Raw genomic sequence first — 27,500 nt, 5'->3', positions numbered from 1 at the left:
CAATCCACTCATTAGTTTCGTTCAGGTTTGCTCCGTAGTCTTTCCTCCTCCCAAAGGTCTGCAAGATTGCAGGGGTAAAGGGTCAGGCTGGTCCTGACAATTTGCTGTTTCGTGATGATTGACCACAAATATATATGAAAATTTATAATCTGATTGCAGTGCTCTTTGTTTGTCTTCCAATTCTAGATTGAATCTTCAGGAAAACATCGACATGATCAAATTACAACGAGAAGTTAAGGAGAAATCCACCATGTTGATAGCATTACAGGACAAGTACCAGCATTTGGAGGAGGTAACGATGAAGAGAAAAACTGTTCAGTTATGTAATCTAGTGGTATGGGACTTGTCTTCAGATCAGAAGATCCAGGGTTCAAGTGTAAAAATTGTAATACCGCCTTACAATTATGTCTTGTCCTACATGTTAAGTGTTCTTGTTGGCTAGGGGCGCCTTGTAAAGTGCTTGGAGCATGTTTAGTGGATATTGCACTATATAAATACTCTGGTTTTTATTGTAAGAATCTCTGAATCACATCTCTTTTGCATTTTTTGGCAGCACATTATAAAATTTATTATCCAGGAAAATTAGAGGAAAAAACTTTTGTAAATTGTTCATGATTTGATTAGAAAACAGTAGGGGCAGCCTGAAGACGAAGCCTCTCCATTTTCACTCTTTCGTTAGTATTTTCATGATTTGATTTAAACATGCTTGTTCAAAGGGGGCTGAGATAGGCGTATATCAAAAATGATTGCACACACACCTTGAGGAGCTGGGTTGGCGTAACACTGTGGAAATCTCTTGTTTGTTGTTTTTTTCCTTGAGTGAGAAACATAGCCAATAGCCCTTTTATGTTTTACACTGTTGACCTGTGGCTGAAGCCTGTATTTTATTTCAGTCTCATTTAAAAACATTTTTTTTTTTATTAAATGGATATAGAATAGATGCTAAAGACAGATTTTCTTATGGAATTAATAATATAGGGTTAAAGATTAACATTTTGGTTTTCATTCTTCATCCTAACAGAGCAGCAGGGCTGTCAAGCAGAGCCATGACCAAATCCTTCGAGAAATGGAACACCTCAATCTTCAATTCCAGGAGGAACAGAACAGGAATCTCGGACTGCAGAATGAGCTCAAGATGGCCGGCACCAATCAGAAAAAGGCTATTGAGGTGAGGCTGGTTTGAAATCAATGACTAGAGGTGCCTGGTTTGAAATAATATTGCAAATAGATAGGAAAAAATGCAAATGTATGTACAGAGCATTGCTTTGATTTCACCATACTGAGTGCACTTTATAGTCTATCATTTTCTCCCTCAGATTGCCATAGTCTATTTGGTTGTGTATTGTTATCATTTTGTCTTGGGTTTGGTTTTTCCTTTGTCCTACCCATGTTGTCTGGTGTCTTGATGGGTGGTTGAAAGCACTGTTTGTTATGAAAAGTTTTCTCTGTTCACAGAACTGGACTAATTTTTCTCCGTTATCGTTACGTTTTCCTTTTGAGTATGATCCTAAACATAGTGTGTCACTGTCGAGACGTTTTCCTACTTTGGCATTAAAATCTCCAGCAATTATTAATATTGATTTGTTTCCTATTTTGTTCAATGTATCGTCTAGGTCTTTGTAAAATTTATCAGTTTCCTCTGGGTATTGTTTTGGCGTTGACTTGTTGGTGCGTAAACATTTACGATTGAGATAGTGAACGTCTTCTTACCGTGATCGTCTTTGTTATTGTTATTCTGGTTCCTTGAATTGATCTTACACTTAAGCTCAAGAACACATATTCTGTCCGAGACATTCCATTCGTTACTAGTCCAATCCCTGCAGTTTTTATTTATGAGAAATCCACCACCATAGTGAGGTGAACTGGAAGCAAAGCACAGCAGTCTGTGACCATTTATTGTTTGGTCGACGCCATCTTGGATCTTCGTCTCTTGTAAACACAACACATCGATTTTATAACTTTCTAAATCATGACACAGTTGTTCCTCTCGAATGTTACTTTTAATAGATCTTAAGTGAAAAGTTCCAATATTAAGATTAGTCCACATCAGGTAAAAATTAAAGATTCCACACAGTGAATAAATGGAAACATAAGACTATCCACTGAGCCGAAGCTCAATGTCAACAGGTGTCAGATCATACGGTGGTACACTGCTAACATCCGATCACAAACTTGTAAAAACGAATTTCAACATAAATGTGTACAGACAACGAAGACAGAAAGGTAAAACGGCAGTCAAAATAAACACGGCAAAATGAGCGAGAATGTCGCATTCATTACCAATATGAACTTAACTCAAGTCTATGGAAAATAAAGCAAAACAGCAATCCAAACAATGAATGGAAAGAGACGCAAGCGGCAATGAAATATGCGGAGGAAGAAAGTGCAGGCTCTATTAATACAACTAAGAACAAACCAAAATGAACGCCTAACATCGCTATTAACGATCTATCGCGGCAACAAAAAGAACTTAGGATCAGGATACAAAACATCGAAAGACTCGGAAGAAATAATAAACCTGAAAACGGAACGTAACAAAATACTGCATTCAATTCGATCACTTACAATAAAACACAGAAACGAGGAATTAGACAAAAAAGTGGAAGACATAGAAAAGTCCAAAAATAACGCATCGTCTATGTTCAAAGCGACGAAATCTCTGAACCGAAAACCATTCGAGAACCCAAAACTACAGGATAAATTTGGCAAACAGACAACAAATCCCAACGATATCCTTGACATTGTAACTGACCACTTCCAGCAGAAATTTCACAAACAAGTCTCACAAATATCGCCCTTCTCAGGAAACCCTAGAGACCTAAACAACCGCATCACAACAACTGAAGTTAGAAATAGCATAAAGTGCCTAAACAATAACAGATCCCCAGGCGAAGATGAAATTCCCACTGAATTGCTGAAATGCAGTACCCTCTCCCTGATCTGAGCATTGCAAACATAATGAACAAAACATTCTCAACACACAAAGACTGGGACATAAACAGCGGTGTCCTAATTACAATACAAAAACCAGGAAAAACGAAAGGACCCGTAAACAACCTGCGCCCAATAACATTACTGAATACCATAAGAAAAACACTGTCAACTATTGTCCTCAACAGAATTAGACCGAAAATAGAAAAATATCTATCACATAGCCAAAGCGGGTTTCGCCAAGACCGAAGCACATCGGACGTTGTATGGACACATAAATGGTTGGCAGCAAAGGCACTCAAAGAAAACATATCCATAACAATAACGGAATAGATATGTCCGCAGCCTTTGATACGATCGACAGAGGAAAACTTTTGGAGATATTAACAGAAATAGTAGACGAAGACGAGCTCCGAATAATCCGATTTCTCCTCAGCAACACAAAGATACAACCAAGGATATACAGGGCCACAAAACAGACGCAGTTCGAAAGTAACATCGGGACCCCCCAAGGAGATAGTCTGAGCCCGATTCTGTTCACAATATACTTAGAACACGCTCTGAAAGAAGTTCGAAAAGTCATTCCAAAACCAACGACTCATATTGAGAATGCAATCCCTAGAGAAATCGCCTATGCAGATGATGTCGATTTTATTGGATCAACACCAGCAAATATAGACATCATACAAAATACCCTCATGAAATATAACATCCAAGTCAATGCCAATCAAACCGAATTTACAACAATATCGAGGAACAAAGAGGAATGGAAAAGAACAAAGAAAGTCGGCTCACTAATTGGAGACACGAGGATGTACAAAGAAGAAAACAGCTATCAAACGCCGCACTCAGTAAACTCACCAATGTATGGATTAGAGGTGACAAAATAAAGAGAAAAAACAAACTGAAACTGTACCTGCTCTTGTAAAACCGGTACTTCTGTATAACTGCGGCACTTGGGCGTTGACAAAATCGAAGAAGAACATCTGGATGCCTTCCATCGCACACAGCTAAGAAGGGTACTGGACATCAAATACCCAAAAAAGATCTAAATGAATCACTCTATAAGATCAAAAAGAAAGACCAATCTCCCTTGACATTTTACAACAACGATGGCAACTTTTCGGTCACATACTACGCAGGGACAAAAACATACCAGCTAACCAAGCCATGTCGGGATACTTCCAAAAACACGGGAACCTTTTCAGAGGAAGACCGATCACAACACTCCCTGTGATCCTAAACAAAAACCTCACAACACTTGGACAAAGCATTAGTCTCATAACGGCAGGGGACCTTGAAAATCTGAGAACCCTAGCAGAGGACCGGCAATATTGGAGACACCTCACACAGGAAATACTGGAAACAGCCAAGGCGACCCGATCTTTCGGTCGAGACGCGAAAGGCATCTAAGTCAAGTCAAGTCAAGATTGCCATATAAATCTGATTTCCAATTTAAATCAGTTTGAATTGCCTTGTATAATCACTTTTGCTTCATGTCATACTGACCATAGCTAGGTAGACACCTTATTCGAATGAAATTATGTGTGTTAAGTGCTTACCAAGAGCACAAAGCAGGGGCCAGAATTATGCAATCATTATCACCCTTTCAATCACTTATGCTCAGCAACTCTTGATTTTGTTATAAGACAAATGTCCATTTTGCTCAGCCATTGACATCAAATTTCATATATTAGGGATCACAAATGCCTCTATCATCTTGTTTGGTCAAGAACATTATTGTGTGTGGCAGTACCAGAAATCTTTTTTTTTTTTAAAAGACTAAAAATGTGAGTCTTACGGGGTTTTAACCAGTACATGCACATGGATAGGCAATTATTGCACAACAAATCATCATCATATCTTGTCGCGCCAGTGAGTCAGCCAGTCCCGGGCAGTCTGGTTGCATTCCCTCAGGTCAGCATTGGTGCATTGAGGTCCCAGCGAGCATTCGGACAGGATGTGGTCCATGGTCTGTCTGGGGTGACCGCATGGGCATTCAGTGCCCGGTGAGATTTTCCATTTAAAGAGGTTGGTGGCGGTGTTTCCCACCTTTGCTCTAGCTCTGTTCAACGCCACCCAGTCTTTTCTCTTGAAGTCTGTGCCTGCTGGGAGCTTTTCTGTTGGGGGCTGGAGGGCATCGTTTGCTGTCTTGTCCCATTCTACCCATTTGTCTAGGCGGGAGAATGCTGAGTGGTCTGGGTGAAGGCTCTCTACTGTGAGGAAGCTTTTCCTTGATTTGAGCCTGCTTTTGGGGCAATTGTGGTCATGAAGGGGGTGTCTCTGGTCCATTTCCTGTTTGTATTTTTGTATTTGGGCATGAGTTTCCCTCCGGATGTGTGGTGGGGCTATTCCTGCTGCACGGTAGACCAGTGGTAATGGTGTTGCTCTCTCGGCAGGCATTGTTGAGCTCGGGGTCTAGCTTGGAGGCATGGCATGATCGGGCCCATACAGCTGAGCAGTACTCCGTAGTTGAGTAGCTGAGGGCCAATGCTGTGGTCCTTAGAGTTTTAGGGTCAGTTCCCCAGTTCATGTTTGCCAGCTTTCCAAGGAGGGCATTACGTGTGGACACTTTTGCCTTGGTCTTCCTCACGTGTTCTCAGAAGGACAGAGTCCAATCAAGCGTCACTCCGAGGTACACTGGGTGGTAGCTGTACTCTAATGTCTGGCCATTCCACTTGATGTTAAATTTTTTGTGGGCTTGGTGGTTGTTGAGGTGAAATGCACACACTTGTGTTTTCCCTGGGTTGGCGTTCAGCGAGTTTTTAGTGTAGTACTTTGTAAGGGTGTTTAGGGCATTTGTCAGTCTGCTCTTGATTGGTTGGAAGGACACATCCTGTGTTGCGAGGCATAGGTCATCAGCATATATGAATCGGCGGATACTTGGGAACTCAGGCTGATCATTTGTATATATGTTGAAAAGTGTTGGAGCCAGCACTGATCGTTGGGGAAGACCATTCTTCTGGGTGCGCCACCTGCTCTTCCGGCCATCCACAAATGCACAACAAATAAAGACTGGTAAGTCGCACATAGTCTTCTCTCTCTCTCTCTCTCTCTCTCTCTCTCTCTCTCTCTCTCTCTCTCTCTCTCTCTCTCTCTCTCTCTCGTTTATCGAGAAACTAAACTAAATGAGCCGTTTAAATTAGTATAGTCGTGAATTCATTTTGAACAAATCAGTATTCCTAAAGCTGCTCACTTGGTAATAAATAAATCAGACTCGTACAAAATAATAAATAAAAAAATAGATCACTATACATTTTAAAAATCAAAATAGAGAAATTTCAATTATTATAAAGGAAAATAATCCATTTATGGTTAAGCTTATTAGCAAGACCGTTTCAAATTGAAGGCTTCGTTGTCAAAGATTCTAGTTCAATTTAATTTTCACTTATAATTTTCTATTTAATAAGTAGTAAAAGCTTAAATGTGGCCTGAGGCTATTTAATTTAAAGTATAAAATAAGCTTGCATGCATCCTATGCATATCCTCAAAAAGGTATCAGACAAATATCAGTGAAAGTCGGCATTATATAACTAACTGAGATGATAATTCTAGTATAAACTGTGATGCATCACTCAGAAACATGGTCAACAGTGGATGGATGATATCATGTATTTATCATTTTCAACATCATTCACGCTTGAGAAAGAAAAATTATAATATTACCAAAAAAAAAAATCGTACTAAATCCTTTGTTATCGTATCTACATATTTGGGTCTCCTCCCTTTGAAAGCTGTCTTTGCCTAATGGCCTACTGCTTCTAATAACGCAATATTTTGTCATCTGAGTGACAGGTTATTAACCTATGACCTCTTTACATGATGCATTATTTCAAAATTTGGTTTCATCTCATCTGATAAGGGTTAAATGATGTACAATGTGCGAAGCACATTGAGCTTTGTGAAATAATGGGGAATTATAATTTCTCACTTTATTGCACAATTGGGATTTCTATGTTTACACTATAAAGTATAGTCAGTCCTCCATTGTCCAGAAACTAAACTTGCAGGTGGATATAAAACAGTTCTTTGGGGCAGAAAAAGACTTCCGAAAGTTGGGTTGATGAAATGAATTTGGAGGTGTAGCCATAAGCTACTACTACTACTACTACTACTACTACTACTACTGCTACTACTACTACTACTACTACTACTACTACTACTACTACTACTACTACTACTACTACTACTACTACTACTACTATAAAGTATTGGAATTATTGGTTTAGGGCAAATAAAAAGAAATGCCTCTTTACAACTGATCCTCTCTACGCTTTTTGTTTTCTATGCTATCTCATCCTATCAGCTTCAAGAACAAGTCACTGACCTCCAGAAGGAGTGTGAGGTTTTGCGAGAGGCTAATGAAAAATTGGTGTCAAGGTGAGGAAAAAAACTGTTTTGACTCATACATTTTTTTCAAACAATAGTGAAATAGCGGCTTTATAAATTAACAAAATGACATTTCGACTTTGTATCTGTCAACTGAATGTGTCAAATAGTTTCTATCAACAGCCTGGATTTTAAGTAATGTAATAATGTTTTTACTGTCCTTTTTATTGGCTAAAGAAGGGTTTTGAGCCTGAAATTGACCAACGCATTTTTCATAGTAGTTGGCAGGTCTAGACACTGGATTAAATTAGTGTCCAGAAACAAGGTGATTATTTCAGTTGCAGGCAAGTTGAACAATTTTCAAATCTTATTCTTTCATCTCCAGTGCCTTTGATCTAGAAAGGGAGAGGGAGTGGCGTCAGAAGGAGAATGCCCTCAAAGTTCAGATAGCCCAGCTTGAGGCTACCATGAAATCAGATCTTGGGGAGAAGGGAAGCATCATTGACAGATATGCCACAGAGCGAGGTATCCTTCCCTGTCTTGACCTGAGTCTTTGTTGTTTTTTTTTCTCTTTTTATTTTTGTTTTTTTCTTTTGTTTTGGGTGGGGGGGGTTGTTTTGTTTTGTTTTTGTTCGTAGTCACTAACAATATGACTTAGCATTGTGAAATATATTCAGGAAAAATCTGTAGCAGATTAAGAAAATTATTAGTAAGATAAGGGATGTAGAAAAGTGCCCTTGCCGGGGAAATGAAAGAGATTTCAAATGCATTTTTTTTTTTTTCTTCTGAACTGATGATTGGATATGTGGGGTTTGATTCCAATTATTGCTAATATTATTTCTAGGTTTTCTTCATCCCTTATACCTAATTAAATAGTCAATTATTATTGGAAAGCAGTTATTTTGCTCTATTAAATCTGGTGAGAAATGACAACTATGAGCCACTTAGAACTGATTATTCTGAAACCTTAGAGAATAATAAACTGATGATTTTAGTATCTTTTTTCCAATTTAGCGATTTTAGATAATTCCTCTGCCCACCAAGCTGCGTGTCTTAGATCTTGCAGAAAGTACTTTGCAATAAACTCTTAAATTTTCATCCTTTCCAAAGGGTGACAAGTAATTGGTACTTTTCTTTCTTAGTGACTGCACGGGATTTTGCTCTGAAAGGACTCGCTTTTAAAAAAAAATCAAATGACGTTATATAAAACATGAAAAGTAATAAATGCCTTGAACTGGAACTTAAATCTATTTAATCTCAAAATAATTTTCAATGTAAATTATTTTTTAAATTTGATTATTTTCATTTGACTCTGCCAGATGCCCATGAAAAGTTGCAGACTGAGCACAGAGAGCTCCAGATTGAATACTTCAGCTTGAAAGAACAGATGGACGATCTTAATGAGAAAATGAAGTTCTTCACGAAGGTAAGCCATTTAATCAGTCCTTCAGAGCCATATGACTCAAAAAATTTATCCTCGTTTCTGTAATGCTAGACTAGACAAACAGCAATGATTTCTTGCTACCATTAGGATATGACTTAAGCTTATTGCAAAGCGGCTATGTGGTCTAGTGGTATGACACTCACTTTCGGATTGGAAGGTCCTGGGTTCGAGCCTGGCTTGGTGCATAGTTAAGTCCTTGGAAAAGGCTCTTTACTCACATTCTCTCACTGTACTCATGTGTAAAATCAGTACCTGGCAGTTAACAGCATTGTCTTTGTTCGAAAAATTGTAATATCGCCTAACAGGTGTCATGTCCCATCTTAAATGTTGAATGTTGCTGTTGACCAGGGACCCCTTGTAAAGCGCTTTTAGCAAATTTAGTGGATATTGCGCTATATAAAAGCTCTATTTAAAAAAAAAGAAAAATAAATTTCTGACAGATCTAGCAAACCCAATCACTGTTGATAGGACTTGAATCACGACTATAGCATCATGGATTTTATCTACAGCTCTCACAGATTGAGATATTGCTTTGACTGTGAACTCAAAATGGTTTATTTTATTTAGAAGGTCTCCTGGTCAATTTTGTTCTCATTTTCTTTCTTTTTTTTTTCACCAAGAAAACTATTCACAGTCAGGGAAATTTTTGAAAATTAAAATTAAAAGTGCCGAAGTGAGTCAGTCAAAATGTAAAGAAAATATAGAGGATAAATATTATTCATATATCTATAATTAATTCACTGAAACAATGATTTGATATGGAGTTAGCCTTGGATTTAGTGGCTTGCCCTATAATAGAGAATGAATTCTATAAACGTCTGTTTATATTCCTTTAACGTTTTGCCAAGTTTGATGTAGTTTTATACCCTACATATCACTTGTTAGAATATTTGGCCCTTTAATAGTGGGATGCGATGTTACTCTAACCAGAGATCTAATCTTACTGCTTTCACCAATCGAGCACATAAACAGCAGTAAATTTTGTTGTAAATAATAGGAATTAGAATATCCTGATTTCATTAATTTTGCTTCTTTTGTTTTTCCTCACATTATTCTACCAGGAAAGCACTGTTGATTTTACAGAGATAGAAGAAGCTCTGGTGTTAATTAAACAAAAGAAACAGAGAGAGCAGAAACCTCCAGACTTTTTACAGGCTGTCGATGACGAGTTGACTAAAGGTATTTTTTGTTTTCTTAACAAATTGCTTGTAAATATTTCATGATGTACCATAGCCCGTTCAGTTTTGCAGATTTTTTGAAAAATACTCCCATGTTTTGGCCTGCAAATCAATCACAAATATCACATACTGCCTCGATCTGGTTATTATGGGGGTGGGATGAGATGAAAAGGTACTGAGTTCGACTTCCTGCCATGTTATGAAGCCAGTGATCAAGTCACTTCACCCTAGATCAACTTGAGGCACTACGCTGAGGCTGACACCAGAATTATTCCAGTCTTCCCTAAAGACAAATTTCCCTTTGGGTTTGAATAAGGGGAGTTTAATTATTTTATGTTTATAATTTTTAGTTATTATAAATTTAGTTTAACTCATGAAGTTTGGTTCTGATCAATTTGCTTTTTATTGTGGGAATTAATTTAATTATAGAAAATGAAAAAAAAAAAACTTTTAATGTCATAATATTGTAATAAAAAAAATTATTGAGCTTTTATATAGCGCAATATCCACTAAATGTGCTCAAAGCGCTTTACAAGTGGTCCCTGACCGACAGCAAAACGAAACATGAAGCCTGTTAGGCGATAATACCATTTTTCGGACAGAGACAACGCTGTTAACTCTCAGGTACTCATTTTACACCTGAGTGCAGTGAGAGAATGTGAGTAAAGAATCTTTTCCAAGGACTCAACTATGCGCTGAGCGAGCACCTTCCAATCCGAAAGCAAGTGTAATACCACATGACCACATAATATTGTACACCATGTTGAACTTGAAATTCAATTTTCAACGGCGGGTTCTTCCTCTTAATTCACACAATGGTATCAAATTGTCAGAATGTATATTTGTCAATTAGTATCTAAACTGACGCAATCATTCTATAAAGGTTATTTTACAACAATAATTGTATGATTTAGTATGATAAACAAAAAGCAAATTTACCTTGACAGGAACTTTCCTTCCAAATTTCACTAACACTGTTTTCTCCATCTCCTTTTGTGCCTTTTAAAAAAATTATTTAACAACTGAACTCCGCAGCTCTGTTTTAAAGGCCCTGTCATGCGTAATCCCAAAGGGATGGTTTGTCTTTGTAATCTTTTACAGACATGGTTCAATTTTTTCTCTACCTTTAATCAGATCTTACTGTTTATGACATGATAAATGATAGCATTAACAGTGATATGATTTTCTCTTTATTGAAGCTGGAGTCACATCACTCTAACTGGTTTTTAGTATTGTCTGCAGATATAACCCGACTAAATTTTAGAGAAATTATGGTTTGAAACATTTCAACATCTTCTTTAAAGGAACTGGTAGTCTTCGGATAATTTATATTTATTTATTTATTCATTCATCTCTTTCTTTCTTTGTTATATATTTTACTTATTTAATCATTTAAAAAATTAATTTAATTTATTTATTAATTTCCTCATTTGTTTATTGATTATTATTTTTTTAATTTATTTATTGCATATTTCTTTACTTATTTAATATTTTTTTTTACAACTGTTTTATTAATTTTTTTTTTTTATTTATTTAATTCTGATTCTTTTAGTTGACTTATAATACTTTATGGTTGAATTTTTTAAAACCTCACAGATCACAAACATGCATTAGTGGAACTGCAGGCGGAATATGCAGAGACTGTCCATGAGTTGGAGAAAACCCGAAACATGCTGGTGGTGCAACATAAAATCAACAAGGATTACCAGACAGAGGTTAGCTTTGTTTTTTGTTCGATAGGGGACAGCATGGCTCAGTGGTATGGTCTTTGCTTCGTACCCGGAAGGTACCAAGTTTGATCAGCCACCACTGTGTTGCCCTAGCTCAAATTTGTGGCACTGCACTGCGGCTGACGCTTGGGTTATTCCAGTATTCCCTTGGAATAGGCCCTAAATACAAATTTCCCCTATGGGATGAAATAAAGGGAATTTTATTTATTTTATTTATTAATATCAATCATAGATTTAATGAATTGCAACACTTTGCATTCCTGTGTTATCTTTTATGGTCTATGAGCCAAATGCTTAATATTGAATTTAAGGTAAAGAATGACTGTAGTTTCTCAAACTGCAAAAGTTTCGACTTCTTAATATTTGACTTAATACCATATTGATGCAGCAGGTCACAAATTTGGTCACAAAGTAAAGACAATGAAAATAAAGGTTGGAAGAAGAAGGCACTGATACTGATATAAGGAAAAATAGTGAAAGAAAATTGGAAGGAGTAGGCACTGATACTGATATAAGGAAAAATAGTGAAAGAAAATTGGAAGGAGAAGGCACTGATACAAAGAAAAATAGTGAAAGAATATTGGAAGGAGTAGGCACTGATACTGATATAAGAAAAAGTGAAGAAATTGAGAGAAGGCACTGATATTGATATAAGGAAAATAGTGAAAAATTGAAGGAGTAGGCAATACTGATATAAGGAAAAATAGTGAAAGAAAATTGGAAGGAGTAGGCACTGATATTAATATAAGGAAAAATAGTGAAAGAACATTTAAAGGAGTGGGCACTGATACTGATATAAAGAAAAATAGTGAAAGAAAATTTGAAAGAGTAGGCACTGATACTGATATCATGAAAAATAGTGAAAGAAAATTGGAAGGAGTGGGCATTGATACTGATATAAGGGAAAATAGTGAAAGAATATTTGGTATGAAATGTGACCCACAGTATCAATTTGATAATACGGTTGTCTGAAGTAAATTCTGATCATTACGGCACAGCAAAGTTGATACAGTTGGACCGCCCTATTCAGGAAATGTCCCTCTCTGCCAAAATGGTCCTGATCAGAGGGTTTCTCAATTTGCCTGAGAAATAGAGATTTCAGTTGTCCTTCAAACTGATTGGGTTTCCTGATTGAAGAATTTCCCAATTTTTGAGTCCCACTGTACTTTGGGCAATATTTATTCTCCTCAATAAATGCTTATCAATTCAAATAAAATTCGGTAATTTAAATGTCAATTTTCACAACCTAGTTTAACCTGACATAATACCATTTTGAGGTGATGAGCTACAAATATTATGGTAGAAAATAAATCTTTATAAATATAATGTCTGAAAGAATAATTGGGAAAACAAAACAAATATATCTTGCATTTGGGTGAGGGTGCTGAAATGATGCCAGAAGATATTTTGACCTTTGTGAACCAATTCTTGTTTGTTATCAGTAAAGTGAGCAGTTCCTTTGTAATTATATTGTAATTACTTTAGTTAAATCAAGCACATATTTATATGGATGGTTTTGTCCCTGTGTCCACAAAGGGGAATTATGCCCATCATCCATTTTTGTTTTTACTAAATTTATTCAATATTTCCGCAGTTTGTCTTGATTTTATACAAACAATAATTTCTCCCATTCATTTTTTTCCCTCTGGTTTTTACTTCAGACTTAACATTCTTATTAAGAGAACTGTCACATCATTTTAGCTCCATTTGCATTGGTGGAAACTGTAAAAACGAGATATCAGAGGAATATGAGTAAAATGGAATCCTGCATACAAAGGTTCATTAAAAGAGACTGAAGGTGTTTTGTTTTCTTTTTTTTAAGGACAAGTGAATGTTTTGTTGTTTTTGTCAGATAAACCTGTCGTCCACTAAAATGGACGAATTAAAGAAAGAATACGAGATGAAGCTGGAGGAATATGCCCGTCTCTTGGACATTCGTGCAGCCAGAATAAAGGTAGGAAGACACTAATCTCTCAGTTCAATGACAACATCCTATAATTCATCCCTGATATGAATTAAGTATATTTGATTTCATTTGATTATCAGAGAAGGCATTCAATTGGGCCTTGTGAAAATGCATTGAATTTGAAATGTTGCTATATAGGTGGTTTATAAAAAAAATTAATTTATTGTTATTTTTGTAAAAGCGCTAAGGGTTGTCAAAGTTATGTACAGCTTTTAATTACCACATAAAATAAAATCAATGTTTTTTTTATAGATAAGTTTTTTTCCCATGTAAATCTAAGCTTTAAACTGAATGGCCACTTTTATTTACGTCATGTATTTTGTATGTTTTGAGATGGTTTGTAGTCTCAAGTTTGGGTTATAATGATGTACTATATGTGTAATCGTGCTAGAATGACATCCATGGATATACATTTATTATATTATATTATATTATTTTTACAGTTTTACAATGCTCAACAACAGTGCACTTCACAAGGTTTCATTTAATACCCCCAAACAGGGCATAGGAAACCACATTTTCATTTTATACAGAACGCGTTAATTGTTAGACACCTTTTTTTTCTTTTAGCCATCTCAACAATATTCATTACTACTATACCCAGGCACTCATTCACACATATTGAACGGGATCATTTTTGAAATGTACAGGGACACAATTCTCAGACAGGAGATATTATGAACCAGTCGTGGGTGAAAAAAATGGATAATTATTTGCGTCCTTAACCCATGTCATTGCCTATATCATTAAAAATGCTTTGTCTCTTTACTCTTCCCTTCTCTTCCATCTCAAGTTATTCCCACAAGTATTTGTTATTCTTTGCCGATGACTAATGATACAATTTATTATATTCTCTCCCTTTCAGAAATTAGAGGCCCAGCTGAGAGATGTTGCTTATGGAACAAAGCAGTACCGTATCCCCCCTCCTATGGATGATGATGTAAGCCATTTTGATTTAGGATTTCTGACAGTTATCTCAAAACAATATTATGTTAGTCTTTACTTGATGCTTAAAAATGAATTTAAATCTTAGAAGACCATTTAAAATTAATCCTTTCATTAAAGATAGTGTCTTTTGCTTCTAAAACTTACACAAGTTTTAATGTCCTAATTTTGACCACTTTAACCTTAAACCCGGTTTTTCCTATATAGTTCATACTGACATAATACTTTTTTGACTTTTGTGAGTCTCATATTACCTGGTTGTTTCAAAAGTTTTGTTGTCATTCTCTTCTTGAACACTCTTTTTTTTAAAAAAAAACTTAAACATGAAAATTACTCACAGATTTGATAAGACCAATATCTTGTGAGTTAGAGGGGAATGATTTTTTTCCAGGCATCGCAGAATGGGGAGTTTGAACAGTTCAACAGGTCAAATATTTGACTCAATGATACAGCAAGGGCTGATATTGATTTTGGATTGAGTCTAGGTTTGTTTTTTCCCCATGGTTCGCCCAGCAGTGATTAATTAGCTCTGTTTGACCTGGTGGAAAGTACCTTTTTAAAGACTATTCTTTCCATATAGTTATCAATTTTTAATCTACGTTTGACATGATATATAGGGGTCAGGCAAAAGAGAATCTTCCTAAGCATGACGGAATCAATCTAGGCACTTGAAATTCCGGAAATTGAATTATTACATACATGAGCAGGATATGGAATGGGAATTGCCATTTTTTTTAGCTATTGCACAAAAATGCAGTGGGGGTAGATAGAAGTTACAAAAGGGAACCTTTCTTCACTCTATAGCGCAGGGCATGGCAACTATGGGGAATCTCAAATGACTGACTTTAAATGTTAGATGTAATTAAATATCTTCATCAGAAAGGAAACAAACCATCGGGAATATTTGATGAAACGAAAGTAGTCTATTTGAACAAGGCACCATCTTTTTTCTTTTTTCTTTTTTTGTTGCCAAATTTTGGGTACGAAAGTTCAAGTAAGTTTTTCTGACATCAAGGATGAAGCATGCTCAGGTCAGTCAGTTTAGGCATTGACAGAGAAGAATCTTTCAAAGATCAGAAATCGTGTTCTTGCAGTCTGATGAATCACAATGGACCAAATTATCTTTTGAGACTATTCATGATCAGTCAAGTCAATCCTTTACAAACATTTAGCCATGTCCAAATTGTTAATTACTTACTTGCTTTCTTCCTTAAGCCTTTGGGCTCCCCATGGAACATAGGCCGTCAACCGCCTTCCTCCATCCCGCTCTGCTCTGGGCCATCGTCTCCATTTCACTCCAGTTGAAATCCCCCACTCAAGAACAAACTATCACCTTTACTCTTTCTTCCCCTCCACGATCCGACTTTGAAACTCCATACCAATCACTTGCAAACAAGCCCTTTTAACTGATGACTTCGCAAAAAATCACTCCCTACTTCCCTCTAAAACCCCTGTTACTGAAGGTACTGCCATACAATCTTCAGCCTGAAGCTTTGGACTTAAGGGAAGAAGAAGAAGAAGAAGAAGAAGAAGAAGAAGAAGAAGAAGAAGCTAATTCCAGACATCTTCAGCTCTTTTGTTGTTGACCACCTCCATGTGCTTCTGGGCCTTCCCCACTTTCTCTTTCCTTGCAGATTCCATGTAAGGGCCTGCCGGTTGATGTTGTTCTGTGGCTTTCTTAGCATGAACCCAATCCATCTCCATTTTCTGCGGTGGATTACCACACTGATAGGCTCTTGCTTTACTCTCTTCCACAGATCATCAATACTAATTTTTTTTCTTGCCATCTAATTCAGTATATTTTGGTCGCAGACAGGAATTCAGGAAGGTCTGTATCTTCTGATGTAGTGCCTTGGTAATTTGCCATGTTTCTGGGCGGTATAAAAGTATAGCCTTCACATCTTCATCTGTCTAACCCTGAGATCAAATGCTAGTCAAAATGTTTGAAAACGTTTTTTGAACCAGCCCCTAAATAAGCAAAAATATGTCTTGTTCATCTGTGTAGTAAAAAAGTTTGTTTAAATACCCTCGTAAACTGAGATAAATTATGTGGCTCTGTGCGCTTTTTTTTTTTTTTTGGTAGATATTTAGGGCCACTTTGTCATTTTAAATGATTTGTTTTCAGGTTGAATCATCGGTGGACTTTGACGAAACAGTCAATCTAGAAAGAGGACAAAACTTGTTTGAAATTCACATTGAAAAGGTAGGTTTGCTTTTTAATTATTTTTATGCCAAATCCAAACAGAAATATAATTTGCATCATTTATAATCAATTGGGGGGCGAAGTGGCCGAGTGGTTACACTGTGACCCAGATGTTCCCGGGTTCGAGCCCCGCTTCAGGCACTTTTGTTTTTTTCCTTGAGCAAAATTATTAACCCCCAATTTGCTTACTTGGACAACATGGGTTATTCCTATTGACATCAGACATCTATAATCCTCCATGCAATGCCTAGGCGATGATATCTCTTGATGTCATGGCGGAAGGGCAGAATTTTTTAATAAATTTATTTATTTTTATTTTTTAAAATATATAATCAATATGGCAATGAAACTTTTATTTTAGTATTTTTATTTTAAAACTTATATACTGCATGTTTAATAAATATTTCTAGTGGATAAAATTAAACAAAAACCAAGAGACTGAGTCAATATAAATATAAGTTGTACAGAAAAAAATTGGACAGCCAGGCAACATATTTTAGATAGTTCTGCTTTTATTATTGAAATTCATCTTTACACATTTTTGGCCAAGTTATCTCAGTTGTTGAATGACATGGTACAGGCAAACATCAAAGCTAATATTAGTACAGGCAAACATCAAAGCTAATATTGACATCTCTACCCACAAACCATCAACATCATTACAATTACAATAGCAAGATTTTTCTAATGATTAGAAGACAATTCTTTTTTCTGAACCCCACTTTCCAGGAAAAAATAGTTGATTTTAACATTTCTTATCAAGCCTACAGATATATTAGGTCAACTCTCCTGCTTATCTTAAATCTTTGATTCAGATATAAGGCTGTGCCAAAAGACCAGGATTTATTATTTTTTTCTACCTTTTGACGAAAAAATCCAAAGCAATTATCAATATTTGTTTGTTTTTAAAAGCTAGTATCATCAGTATGAAACATAGATTAAAACTGACACAAAGAAGATAAATAATTTAGTGAGTAAGTTGGGAAGTAAGTATATTATTCCACGCAGTAGGTAGTAATTTTTCAATATGGCAGAAAGTATTGTGCTGTCGATTAGGAGTCTTATTCAACGGTTGTAATTAATTCAATTAAGTCTGATAATCTTGAATACAGTCTGGCTCCAGAGGCCTTTGAGTCCAAGCCCCACAGGTACACGGTGTTAGTGGAAGTTATTCTCTATGTTGCAGGTCAGTCTGTCAAAAGACGCATTGCAGGTTATTGGTGATGAGGAACCATCTCTGTTCTGTACCTGGGAATTCTTTGAGTTTGAGATACAGTCAATTCCTGTTGTCAGAGGTCCCAGGTAAGATTTGCAAACAGCATCCTAGACTTTTTAATAGGAAGCCACTGTAATACATATGATTTTTTCCAACTTTTTTCCTCAAAGATATCTTGCTGTTGATGGATTTGTTCTTTTTAAAATGGTTCCTCTATATTCCAGAAATCGTTGATTCCATATCCAGAAACCTTTTTTGAAATAAGTCGATAAAAAAAATTGTTAATGCTTCCTTAATCCACGCTTTTTTTATCTTCCAACCACTCATCTCTGATATGTAAATTTTTCTGATGAATTGTAAGCAGTTTTCATAAGATTGTATAAAGATAATTTAATTTTATTCTATATTATACGATTCCTCTCCAGATTTTAACTATTATAATATTTTTGAGTGAAGTACCTAAGTTAAAGTTCTCATGATTTAAAAAAAAATGTGTTTTCAGAAAAATGTTACTGCATCTTGATATCTGTATTCACACTTTTATTTTTTGAAAGCTTTTTCTTCTCCAGCTTAAGATCTATTGGAATTTTTTGGGGGAAGGGGGGGGGGGCTCATAATGTTTTCCAACGAAAGTGTTTGTTTTTTAGTTTGTTTAAAAATTATTTTAAAAAATATATATAACAATTTAAACTTTTTTTATCTTCTTTCCTTCTGCTCAGACCTGTCTTTGATTTCACGTCACAATACATCGTCAAAGTGGATGACTTTTTCCTGCACCATCTGCAGAGAGTAATGAAAACATTTTTATTACATCATTAGACCATTCATCGTTATCTTTCAAGGATATGCAATGAGTTAAATCAAATGATAACAACATATTGTCACTGTCCAACTCTTACAATACAAGCATCGAACTGCATTTTTACATTTAATTTAGCAGACATACATTGCATCATAATAACTAGCTGTGATTGCCGCTACCTTACACCAAACATTACATGTTGTTTCTGAATTTACTTTACTTTAAACTTGGACTAATATTTTGTAGTATTGAACTGTCAGATCAAAGGTCAGAAGTTGAAATTGACAATTTATTCCGTTTTGAAAATGAATAGAATAAAGAGAGCGAAAATTATTGCTGTATTGATCTATGTTGGGCATTTGTGGCCTACAGTGTCAATCTGGTATTATGTAGGAAGGACTTAGAAGAAGGAAATTGATTCTCAGTGACTTACTTATTTAGTGCCTTTCACCTCCTATTCATACGCTTGGGATGCCTATTCTATCCTTTATGTGAAATCCCTCCACCTTGAGTTTAGAGTCAAAATAATCAGAATTAGGATATTTACGTTTTTTTGACGTTTAAGAAACAAAACAAATCCATTCATTGTCATAAAGCCTAACAGGCGTCATGTCCCGTCCTACATGTTAAATGTTGCTGTTGGCCAGGGACCCCTTGTAATACGCTTTGAGCACGTTTAGTGGATGTTGCGCTATATAAAAGCTCAATTTATTTTTATCTAATTTATTCATTGAGGGAAGTGAGTTTTGTTTCTTAAACAAAAAAAACACCCGTAAATGTCCAAACTTGTCTCAAGGTGGAGGGATCTCAGATAGAAGATAGAAGAGATATCCCAATCGTATGACTAGGAGCCGAAAGGCACCAAGTCAGTAAGTCATGTTTGATAGATTAATCATTTAGCTTTAAGTTAAATTTCAATCATTAGGTTTGCCTCCACGTAATACCCTTTTAACACTATAAGTCACATAACATATAAAGTTAAAGGTCTCCAACACAAATGTTTGGCTTTTAAAGATGACCAATTCATATAATCACAACTAAAATTTTTTAAAACATGTCCCTGGAAAGACTTGTATTATGGCAAAGATGTGACCCATAGTATCAGTCAAGTATTATGTAAGAATGAACCTGATAAAGAAAATTTAGTTTAAAGTCAGAATTATCAGAATTATATATTTTAATATTTGAAGAAAACAAACCACTCTCCTTAGTTAAGGCATCCATTTTAACTCAAGCTGTTTAAGTTTAGGTCAACATTCATTTGTAAACATCAAGTTCATCCCGAAATAACACCCATTTGAGACGTTTGGTTACATCAACAGAGGAAAACCGCTATAAATTACCCATACTCAAAATCTGGAGGATCAGATAATGGGCAGCATTGGAGAGTCGTGGTCATTTATGCAACAGGCTCTAATTGATAATGACTACTGGATGTTAAACTTGATTTGTATTTGAATTCGTTTATGTAAAATAGGTGGAAATCACACATTTGAAATTGATACGGATTTTTGAAAACGTTATGAGTACTGATTTTTATTTTGGAAGGAAAATACAAATATTATATATTTCTTATGGTAGTTATGTCCAAGATGTAGTAATGAGGCTTCAATGAAATCATTTTCATTTTTTTTTAAAAACAGTAATTTAAAAAGAACAAGCAAAAATAACAAACTCACACTTTGCTGAATGTAATAACATTGTTTCTAGTTTTGATGTATGGATGTTTCACACATCAATTATAGTATTATTATATGTTCCTTGGGAGAAGAGTTCTTGTTCTGTGTGGTGTTCATGTTGACTTCGGACTAACGAAGTCTGTCTTGTATCGAGTTGAAATAAAGTTGATTGAGTTAAACAACAGATCGTAATTCTAATTAATTCAACATTATAACACTGAACAATACGGTTTTTTTTTTGTATTCTTTAACTCATGGCCATGTTTATGTGATTATTTCTTCCTTCCTTTTTTCCCCTTCTCCAAAAAAACTGTTCCACCATCCACCCTCATCAGGAGAAATGTACCCTGGAGATCCATCAGTCTTTTGGCCAGGATTACAGTACGGTTGCTGCCTGCCAGTTGAGGTTTTCAGACATATTTGATAAGCCACATGGACGTATTCATGGCTCTGCCTCTCTCACTGGTAAGATTAATAATAATAATAATAATAATAATAATAATATTTTAAAGTAGTCCTTTAGAGCCATTCGGCCCATAGAGCCGGAGTTTATCCTGGTTTATAAAGCATGAAACGGACAATAGCAATTACTTGCTATCCTTTGGATAGGACGCTAGTCTATCGCAAGGTACTTTCGTCAAATCAAACATACTCACCCATTCACTGCTGGGTGAACAAGGGGATCAGAAAAAAATCTCGACTGCACCCGGGATCGATCTCGGTCCCTTTGCGTGTGAAGCGAGCGTTCTACCAACTGATCTATTGGGAGCCCCAGTAAGATTAAAGTAAAAGTAAAATAATATTCCTTTTATTCACTCCCCAAGGGGAAATTTGTCTTTTGGGTCTATTCCACGCAAAGACTAGGCATTATCCTAGGTGCAGTGCCACAAAGTGGGCTATGTCGAGGTGACTTGCTATCGGCCACCTAGTAAAGTATGGAGTTGAATTTAGTTATGAAGCAAAGTTCACAATAGGCTTCAACAGTCGTGACGTCACTTCCCTCGTAATGACGCATAGTAACTTAGCAACTGGTTATAATCGGAACAATGGCAAACACCTTTATGAAATGTTTCTTCGACGAGTATAAAAGTGTATCCAGAGGAAAAAAACATTATAAATCTGATCATGTTTTGACTTTTATACATTCTGATCACATGACATGTGAAAAGTTCTTGCCAGCATGTAGGATAAATAGTAGGTACCGATTTTCTTTGTTTAGAACCAAGCTGCTCGATGCTGGGCGAACGTGACATCAGACTTGAATCCTATTTTGATTCCAGATAACTTGGTTGTAGAGGACTCGCATCACAAGAAAAGTTACTGGCCTCAATCTCGATGGCAGATGTGTTGTTTTTGTTTTTGTTTTTTTTTGCTGACCCCACTGTCCAGCCAGTTTGATGCTGTGCTATAGCAGCATGGCCTTGTCTTCACAACATTTTTGAGGGGCAACATGGCTCATCTGTACGGTCTTTGCTTTGTATCCGAGAGGTACCAAGTCCGATTACCCGCCACTACGGTTTGTGACCTTGAGCAAGTCACCCATAGCTCAATTTGCAGCGCTGCACTGCGGCTGATGCCTAGGTTATTCCTGTCTTCCCTTGGAATAGACCCTAGAGACAAATTTCCCCTATGGGATGAATGAAGGGAATTTTATTTTATTTTATTTATTTTAATTAGGTTGGGAGGCAGGTTTATGTGAAAAAAATATATCTGTGCACTTGTTCTTATTGCTGAATTGTTGTATGCTTTTCCTATTAAATTGTTTGTTTTTGTACATTAGAATCAGTTTTCAATGTTTATTTGATTTTATTCTGATCCTCTCATACTTAAAGAAAGTTTTATCTATTCTACATGCTTTTCTCTAACTACATATTTACAGTTTGATTATAAGTAGCAGTTATAAACAAAACTGTTAGTGTGTTGTAAGCATTTGAGGCTTCTTTTACGACATATTTATTTTATTGTTTAGATTTTCAATTTCCAAAAAAACGCGAAAGATTTCACTCTCTTGTCCACAAACGCTTAATTATTTCCAAAATTATCAGACTGATGGAGAGCTGACATTTTTTTATTATTAACTTTTTCACCAAATCTAGCTCTTTTGGACAAGTAACCATACAACTTTTCAAGTATTTAGGTAAGCAGTTCCACTGAGGGTGGAAGCTTGTGATTAGACACCTCAATTGCATGGGCAAAGAAAGTTATTTTACTCAATTCCCTGTGATGCCCGCCCCCTCCCCCCTCCCCCCACACACATATATATCTAGCACTGATTGGATTGCTGGGTCTGATAGATTTGGTAAAAGGTACTTTACGCATAGCATCCAATACAAAAGGTTATTGCATTTGTCATTGACTCTTCCATATTTTGTGTCCACAGGTGTAAGTGATGGTGAGACAGGTGTAGGTTATGGCACCCTGGACTACTGGGTCAGGCTACGGGTCCCTATTGAACAGGCACTCCGACTCTTTAAGGTAGGTAATAAGGTTTGAAGGATGCCCAATGCAAACTAATTCTACCAATCTCTTTATCTTTGCCTTCGTTTCGGATACATAGTCCAACCTTTCTATGTTGATATTTTTTTCTTTGGGAAAGTATCTTTAATGACAATTTTGGGTCGTTACAGTTCTAATAGTTTAATTGGGTGAGCATTGGTTTCACAGTTTAAATATAGTCTTTTTTGATCCCTCTTTTCATCCACCAGTGATTGCTTAGCTGGGTCGGTTTGATCAGGTGTGAAGTGTTTTCTGAAAGACCGAGAGGAGACAATTTGTAGACTGCTGCACCAGATTTTACATATTGTATCACTGTCCATGATTTTCATTTCGGCTGAGATAGGGTTTGAGCCAGAAATGTTCCTTATTACCTATTTTGATTTTTTTTTTTTTTTGGTTGTTTTTTTTTATTTTAAAGATTGTAAAATTTGTGCGGCTATTTGGTCTTGTGAATGACACTCGCTTTTCGGATTGGAAGGTCCAGGGTTCGAGCCTCACTCGGCGCATAGTTGAGTCCTTGGAAAAGACTCTTTACTCACATTCTCTCTCCGTACTCAGGTGTAAAAAGAGTACCTGGCCGTTAACATTTTTGTCTCTGTCATATCGCCTAAGAGGTGTCATGTCTTGTCCTAAATGTTAAATGTTGCTGTTGGACAGGGACCCCTTGTAAAGCACTTTGAGCATGTTTAGTGGATATTGCGCTGTACAAAAGCTCAATTTTTTTTAGAGCTTAATTTTTCTCTTAAAGCTTGTTAAATTTAATTTTGTTAAAATTTTGTATCCAGGAACGTACCAAGGCCCTGGGATACCTGATGACCAATGAGAGAATGGCGACTCAAGCACTCGAGGCCTTAGATGAGACCGCAGCTCAACGCCCCCCAGACAATGTCAACCAGTTGCATATCAAGGTCATCCGATGCTCCAAGCTTCAGCCTAGACGGCAAAGTGAGTCTAATTTCATATAAGTTAAGATAAAGTAAAAAAAAAAAAAAGGAAAGATGAAGTGGGTTGCCCTATCACATTTTGTCTTTGACATAATAACATTAATGGTGATAATGATGTTGGGGGTAGTGTTGCTCATTTTAGTATTGATGATGATATTGATACCAATAATGTTTAGAGTTTTTAAAAATTTAACTATGGTTTAGAGAAGGTTCTCGCCAAAGAATGCTATTTTTATATATACTAAGCTTATCTGATCTTTCAACACACTTATGTTGCGTTTCTTTCACCAAATTCAAGCCATTGTAAACATTTGAGGCCATGCTTTGTAAGTGTTAGCATTTTCACTTACGCCCTTTCACTCTATCTATCAATCCCAGATGTACAACCATCTCCATACTGTAAGTGTTAGCATTTTCACTTATGCCTTTTCACTCTATCTATCAATCCCAGATGTACAACCATCTCCATACTGTAAGTGTTAGCATTTTCACTCACGCCCTTTCACACTATCTATCAATCCCAGATGTACAACCATCTCCATACTGTAAGTGTTAGCATTTTCACTTACGCCCTTTCTCTCTATCTATCAATCCCAGATGTACAACCATCTCCATACTGTAAGTGTTAGCATTTTCACTCACGCCCTTTCACTCTATCTATCAATCCCAGATGTACAACCATCTCCATACTGTAAGTGTTAGCATTTTCACTACGCCCTTTCACTCTATCTATCAATCCCAGATGTACAACCATCTCCATACTGTAGTGTTAGCATTTTCACTTACGCCCTTTCACTCTATCTATCAATCCCAGATGTACAACCATCTCCATACTGCTAAGTGTTAAGCATTTTCACTTACGCCCTTTCACTCTATCTATCAATCCCAGATGTACAACCATCTCCATACTGTAAGTGTTAGCATTTTCACTTACGCCCTTTCACTCTATCTATCAAACCCAGATGTACATCCATCTCCATACTGTATGTGTTAGCATTTTCACTCACGCCCTTTCACTCTATCTATCAATCCCAGATGTACAACCATCTCCATACTGTAAGTGTTAGCATTTTCACTCACGCCCTTTCACTCTATCAATCCCAGATGTACAACCATCTCCATACTGTAGGTGTTAGCATTTTCACTTACGCCCTTTCACTCTATCTATCAATCCCAGATGTACAACCATCTCCATACTGTAAGTGTTAGCATTTTCACTTACGCACTTTCACTCTATCTATCAATCCCAGATGTACAACCATCTCCATACTGTAGGTGTTAGCATTTTCACTTACACCCTTTCACTCTATCTATCAATCCCAGATGTACAACCATCTCCATACTGTAAGTGTTAGCATTTTCACTTACGCCCTTTCACTCTATCTATCAATCCCAGATGTACAACCATCTCCATACTGTAAGTGTTAGCATTTTCACTCACGCCCTTTCACTCTATCTATCAATCCCAGATGTACAACCATCTCCATACTGTAAGTGTTAGCATTTTCACTTACGCCCTTTCACTCTATCTATCAATCCCAGATGTACAACCATCTCCATACTGTGCCTATAAGCTGCTGGACTTCCCAGACCATGACACCATCATCCTTAGGAACACCAATCAACCTGAATTCAATGATCACAAGATATACAGTGTGCCTGTCACCTTTGAGCTGGATCAGTATCTTAGGACAGCTGTAAGTAACATAAATAAAAATAAGACAAGTTACATCAGACCTATCACTTGTACCAATAAAATATAGTAAGCGATTTGTCATGAGGAGCATAAAATATTACTGAAAAGTCCTAAATATATTTACTCTTACACAATATTATCCCCTTCAGCAAAGATTTAAGTTTAACTAAAGATACTTTCTTGGTTCAATAAAAAATAATTGCTGTTTTTTTTCCTCGTACTTGTACAACACGGGCATTGATCTACGTTGTTTTGTTGTCAAATTGTCCAATTGTCATCTATATGCTGAATGTGTTTTGTTGTGTTTTTTAAACAGAAACTCCAAATGTTCATTTTTGATGACACAGACCCAGAGGTAGAAGCATACCTGGTGTGTCTGAAATTCCATTGCTGCCACTGGCACACAACAACTCTGTGACCGGCGAGTTCCAGCTAACAAGGGGGACAGGCAAGGTCCCTGCCGGTGTTATAGAGGTTGAGTTGCGATGGCAGTATCACTACCTCCCCCCTAAGGTGCCCAAACACCAACCTCAAGAGGTACAGTACAGATTTTTATGGTTCATTTATTCTCAACAAATCTTAAAGCAAGATTAGTGCTCTATTTTCAAATTTTCATTACCCCAACTGGCATATTGTCCCTCCTTTTCCTTGTTTACTAAATTAGCCTTTTTTATATTCTTTTAATTAATTACAGTGCTTTTCATCTCTTGGGTGCTTCAGAGAAGCATGAATAATCCATAAATCCGCTTAGGTATGAGTTTAAATACATTCTATTTTTTTGTCATCATCATCCATCACTTAAATGTGGTGATAAAGCATCAGACCTTTTATATTAAATTGAGATTCTGGAGTTCAAACCCTGTCTAGAAGCCAAACTTAATTTGTAGAAAAGGTTTTCATACACACATTTTACCCCATTCTATTGGATACAGACATAATAGTTGAAATATTCCATCAAAATCAAACAACCTAATGAAAAAAAAATGTAGTAGTGCCTAAAAAGGTATTAACAAGAAATGAAGTGAGTAGGAAAGTGCCAGAAGACAATAGAGAATAAAAATTCAATGTCGACAATGGGGGCTCAAACCTGTAACCTTACTGGTATGACAACTCCACCTGTATGAGCTATTCACCACTCCAAGTCCCCAACGCCATCGCTACTGCCCAGTACCTTACCCTAATGGTTCACTACATGTTGACTTTGAATGAGGTGATTTGATTATGACACTGAAGATGCACTTTTTTTCTCTACTGTCTTCTGGCACGTTCTTACTCACTTCATTTCTTGTTGTTATCAACATAAGTGCCTGCTCCACTCACTTTTCTAAAAAGGTAGCATGGTTTGTCCTATATTTTTATTGCTTGTTTTTACAAAGAGAAATATAAAATATATTAAAAAGGGTTTAGAGCATGAAAAAAAAAAAAAGCAATGAAAAGAACCAAAGTCATGAAGTGTTTCTCCTATTTTTTAGTTGGAGATGGCTCCAGATGAGCCCCCACAGAGACTCGTCCCATCAGACCATATCCCAACCCGAGATGAGCTGGTGACTCCTCCCCGCCCTCACATCCATCGAAATGGTACCTGCACAGCACCCGCAGGTCCCTCAGCAACCTCCACCCCCATGGACAAAAATGACAACAAGACGGTGGAAGGTCCCATTGTTGCCGAGTCCATGGTAATGTCAAAGGTTATGGTGGATGATTTAGCTTTCTGGATAATTCCTCAGTAGATTTACTTTCCCTTCCAATCTTCTCTGTCGTGTTCTAATGTTGGCAGTTGTTACATGTATTCATTCCCCAGACAGACGTGCCAATCGGTACCATTCCTGCCAAATCTTACAAATTTTTCGTAATTTTATTAATGTTAGACAAATTTCGTGGCCACTTACGACAATACGAAATTTTGTGGAAAATTAAAAATTTTTAAATCTCAGTAATTCT

General features: G+C 36.4%; 1 protein-coding gene across 1 annotated transcript in view; it reads left to right on the top strand.

Annotated features, from left to right (window-relative positions):
* Positions 1-27,500, top strand: part of LOC144976477 (protein fantom-like) — a 69,019-nt gene that overhangs the window by 18,385 nt on the left and 23,134 nt on the right. The window contains 19 exon segments of the mRNA XM_078920768.1: positions 160-292; positions 1,022-1,168; positions 7,238-7,311; positions 7,646-7,785; positions 8,580-8,686; positions 9,766-9,883; positions 11,479-11,597; positions 13,465-13,566; positions 14,444-14,518; positions 16,649-16,726; positions 17,913-18,028; positions 18,662-18,731; positions 20,759-20,888; positions 22,804-22,898; positions 23,705-23,864; positions 25,406-25,560; positions 25,876-25,924; positions 25,927-26,096; positions 27,032-27,235. Of these exon segments, the coding sequence (XP_078776894.1) occupies positions 160-292; positions 1,022-1,168; positions 7,238-7,311; positions 7,646-7,785; positions 8,580-8,686; positions 9,766-9,883; positions 11,479-11,597; positions 13,465-13,566; positions 14,444-14,518; positions 16,649-16,726; positions 17,913-18,028; positions 18,662-18,731; positions 20,759-20,888; positions 22,804-22,898; positions 23,705-23,864; positions 25,406-25,560; positions 25,876-25,924; positions 25,927-26,096; positions 27,032-27,235 (2,242 nt within the window).

This window comes from Berghia stephanieae, chromosome 7 (genome assembly GCF_034508935.2).
Source record: "Berghia stephanieae isolate SIO BIC M18660-M18661 chromosome 7, UCSD_Bste_1.3, whole genome shotgun sequence".
Lineage (NCBI taxonomy): Eukaryota > Metazoa > Mollusca > Gastropoda > Nudibranchia > Aeolidiidae > Berghia > Berghia stephanieae.
The sequence above is the reverse complement of the archived record's forward strand: the minus strand, read 5'-3'. Positions and strand labels throughout refer to the sequence as shown.